This window comes from Myotis davidii, unplaced genomic scaffold (assembly GCF_000327345.1).
Source record: "Myotis davidii unplaced genomic scaffold, ASM32734v1 scaffold30, whole genome shotgun sequence".
Classification (NCBI taxonomy): Eukaryota; Metazoa; Chordata; class Mammalia; order Chiroptera; family Vespertilionidae; genus Myotis; species Myotis davidii.
The window spans coordinates 1,758,566-1,762,570 of NW_006282874.1; the positions used below are offsets into that span (position 1 = coordinate 1,758,566).

At 56.9% G+C, this 4,005-nt stretch overlaps 1 protein-coding gene across 1 annotated transcript in view; it reads left to right on the top strand.

The window, feature by feature from the left end:
- Nucleotides 1-4,005, top strand: part of ZFAT (zinc finger and AT-hook domain containing) — a 134,138-nt gene that overhangs the window by 97,306 nt on the left and 32,827 nt on the right. Inside the window, 1 exon segment of the mRNA XM_015561439.1 lies at nt 3,744-3,932. Within this exon segment, the coding sequence (XP_015416925.1) occupies nt 3,744-3,932 (189 nt within the window).

Genomic DNA, 4,005 nt, shown 5'->3' on the forward strand with positions numbered 1-4,005 from the left:
TTTCCCGGGTCCCGTCCTTACTTGGGAATAGCATGTATTTATACAACTGTCACCTCTGGGAAAGAGCTTATTTTGGTCATGATCATAGGCTATGACTGAGCAAAATCTTTTTTTTTTTTAATTTTATTGATTTCTTACAGAGAGGAAGGGAGAGGGATAGAGAGTTAGAAACATCGATGTGAGAGAAACATCGATCAGCTGCCTCCTTCACACCTCCTACTGGGGATGTGCCCACAACCGAGGTACATGCCCTTGACTGGAATCGAACCTGAGACCTTTCAGTCCGTAGGCCGACACTCTGTCCACTGAGCCAAACCAGTTAAGGCTCGAGCGAAATCTTTGATTGAGCGTGTCCTGGGGAGGTTGGAGCCCGGGGAGCCCAAGTCATGGGTGACTCGGTAGGTGATCTGGGGGTGCAGAGGGTGAAACGGTCTCCACCCTCGGCGAGGGGAGGGAGATGCATATCTGGCAGTAGATACGGGCAAAGGGATGATCTTCACACCTGCAATTTGATCGATAAAATATTTCAAATCGTGGGCTCCGCAGAGTAAAGAAGAGCCGTCTAGTGCAGAGTCTGAGAAACCCTTTCAAAGGAGAACCTTGTGCTTTGAAAATAATTGTGGCCTCACAGGAAGCTGGAAGCCCGTAAAGAGGTCTCATGTGCTCCCCGCCACCGCCCCCAGTGGCTACATCTCACATCACGAGGCGCAAAATCAGGGCGTGGCCAGGGAGGTGATGCCCGCATAGCCCTGTCACCCTCACACACGCAGCTTCGTGCAGCCGCCCCTGCAGGCAGGAGACAGCCGGGTCCCGTCACCCCAAAATCTCCCAGGGCTCCCGCTTATCGTCACCCCACCCCCACGCCCAGCAGCCATCGGTGTGCTCCAGTTCGGTAATTTTAAGATCAGCTGGATCCCACAGCACGTGACCTTTTAAGATTGGCTTAGAAAACCACCTTTTCAGACCCAGTTTCAGAATTTTATAATTGAGGAAGTTGGGGTCCCCACGGACGATCGTCCAGAGCCACACTCATTTGAGGTGGGGTCAGGCACCCTCCCACGTCTCCCCCTCCTGCCCTGCGGCCAGCCGTGCTCTACCCACTAGCATCTTAAAACCAGGCCCCTTTCTGCTTCGTGGATGCAGGTTGCATTCATTGTAACGCACCTCTCGTAAGAAGTAGGAATTCCGCTCAGGTCGCTCCCATGTTTGTTTTCTGCACTGTGATCAGTTAGGCGGTGTCTGTGGCCCTGGCAGGCACGGCCCTGCCTAATAAGATGTCAGCTTCCTCTGGCAACGACCTGTCTACAAACCGGCCTCGAGTTCCGTTGATTTGAGTGACTAAATAGACAAGAACAAATACCGACAGGAAACGTAGAAGCTCTGGGTGTTTCTCCCTCGCTGGCCGCTGCCGACGCCTCACACATGCAGAGATGACCTTATGCCCAGCTGCCCGTGGCTGACGTCCACAGCGATTTGCCCCTCGGTTGCCAAGCACAATATGCCGCACTTAGGGAAATTCTCGCGTCATTGTTTTCATTCGTGCTCTGTAGAGAGCAGCTTAGCGACATTTCACACAGTTGGCCTTGACTCGTTAGCTTGTTAAAGCAGTTAGAGGAAAACAAACGTCTCCCCTGCCCTGCGCTGTGGCAAGTTAAAATAACACCTTTCATATGCACTCAGCTTTTACTTCATTCTGCCTTTGAATAGTCAAAGAACCAGGAAAGCAGGTTTCTTTTGATGCCGTTCTGTGCAGCAGCTGGTGTTTTTGAACAGCATTTTGCAGCCACAGAAGCCAGTGTGTGGGGCTTGCACAGGGACTCCTGAATCTTCCAAGCTTGTGGTGCCTGGGGTCACGCTGTGCAGAGCGGCAGGGGTGCCTCCTCTCCTTAAGTCCTTCTTAAAGGAGAAGGGCACTCAGTTGAAGATTTTACCTGAGAGGCACTTGCAGCCTTTGTGATGATTCTTTTTTTTTTTTTAAACCCATATTTTTATTGATGTCAGAGAGGAAGGGAGGGGGAAAGAGATAGAAACATCTTTATATAAAAGCCTAATATGCAAAGTGTCCCCTCTGGAGTTTGACCAATGGGAGTTTGATCGCTTGCTATGACGTGCGCTGACCACCAGGGGGCGATGCGGAACGAAGGAAGGGAGGCTAGGGATCTACCTGTGCATGAATTTCATGCACTGGGCCTCTAGTCAATAATGAAGAATCATCAACCAGCTGCCTCCTGCACACTCCTCACTGGGGATGGAGCCCACAAAACCGACCTGTGCCCTGACCCAGAATCAAACTGTGACTTCCTGGTTCATAGGTCGATGCTCAACTAGAGCCACGCTGGCTGGGTGAGGGGACACCTTCTTGTCCAGCATTTTGGAGACGAGCCTGGAGCTGCATTGCTCAGTGACCATGTGGGGGAAGCTGCCCCATGGGGCTGGGAGGCAGAGGGAGCAACCCCTTGCATTGGGCTGTCCGAGGCTCAGTGGGCAGCCTGCTGCATCCTGTGTGGCGGGACCTGGTGGCAGGCGATGGAGCCTGAGACACAGCGGGCTTTTAAGGGACGGTTCTCCCCAAGACACGTGGCTGCTGTGGGTTATAACCTCCGGTTTGAAGAGCAACGCTCTCTCCCGTGACAACCGATGGTTGAGGGTGCTGGGTGACAGCCCTGGCCCGCAGCCTTAAAGCCGGGCAGGCGCACCACTGTGCCTGGTGCTCTGGGCGCCTGGAGCTGGCTCAGCAGATGCGAGGGAGGTCCCCGCAGCCGCAGGTCCTGGCCGCCTCCTCTCCCTCCTGCTCCTAGACTGGTGCTGAGTGTCTGCCCAGGAGGACAGAGGGGAGCAGATGACAGATGTGAGAGGGCAGGGCGGGGCCCACGTCTGTGGGGAATCTGGGGGGCTCCATGTCTGGCCTTGTGGGGGCGGGGAGGGGCGGGGAGGCATTTTCCCTCCTGTCAGTTCACCAGAAGCCTGCAGCGTGGGGCATGGCACCTTTGGGACATCTGGGGTTCTCTGCAGTCAGGATGCAGGGAGACAGGGTCACAGGGAAGACAGAGGCCGCGTGCCCGCCTGTGCTGGTTTCCTGGCCTCTGTCTGTGGGGACCGGAAGCAGGGGTGCACCTGCCTTTCCTCAGAGCGAGGGAGAGGGAGCGGAGGATGGGAGCAGGCGGAGGGAGGGGTGCGGTGCAGCTCCGCAGGTCAGATGGAAAGACTGCAGGCCAATGTGGTTCTGAAACTGCCGCCACGTGAGCAGAGGGAGCATCGGTGGGGAGCCCGGGTAGAGTCCGTATCGCTGCGCTGTGGCCGCTGTCCTGGGCCTCACAGTAACGAGGCCCATGGCACTCGGCTCCTGGGTGCCCGAGATTTAATTAGTTCTCGGCAGGCAGGACAGGCGCTTTAGAACGTTTGTCACCGCAGTGTGGGTGAAAACCGAATGCGTGGGCATCTCCACACGCCCGCCCGCAGTTAGCGCTTCCTCTGCCCGCGGCCGCGTGGGCCTGCTGTGTGCTGTTCTGACGTCAAGGACTCTGGGGGGGCTCACGAGGCATCCAGGGCCTGGGGGTGGGCTGGGCAGGGTGACTCGAATGGGATGAAGAACCAGAGACGAGGCCCGAGGTGACGCAGGGGTGGCTCGCTCAGAGGACCCGTCGTGTGCCTCCCAGATGCGTCCCCGTCGCCCCATGGAAGGTCACCGCGCCTCCCTCGCTCGCTGCTGTGACCACTTATCCCTCCTGGTGTTGGCTCGCCAGGTAACGAATCTGACCTTGAACTGGAAAAGAAGTTTAAGGAAGAAGACCGGGAAAAGGCCCCGAGGCGGCCGCGGACGCAGAGGACGGAGAAGGTCCAGAAGGTCCCTTTGGGAAAGGACGCCGCGCAGGGGCCTGGAGCAAAGAAGCCCATCGTCAGCGTGGTGTTAACCGCACACGAAGCCATCCCAGGTGACCCGTCCCAGGTGACCCGCCCCAGGTGACCCGCCCAGGTGACCCGTCCCAGGTGACCCGTCCCAGGTGA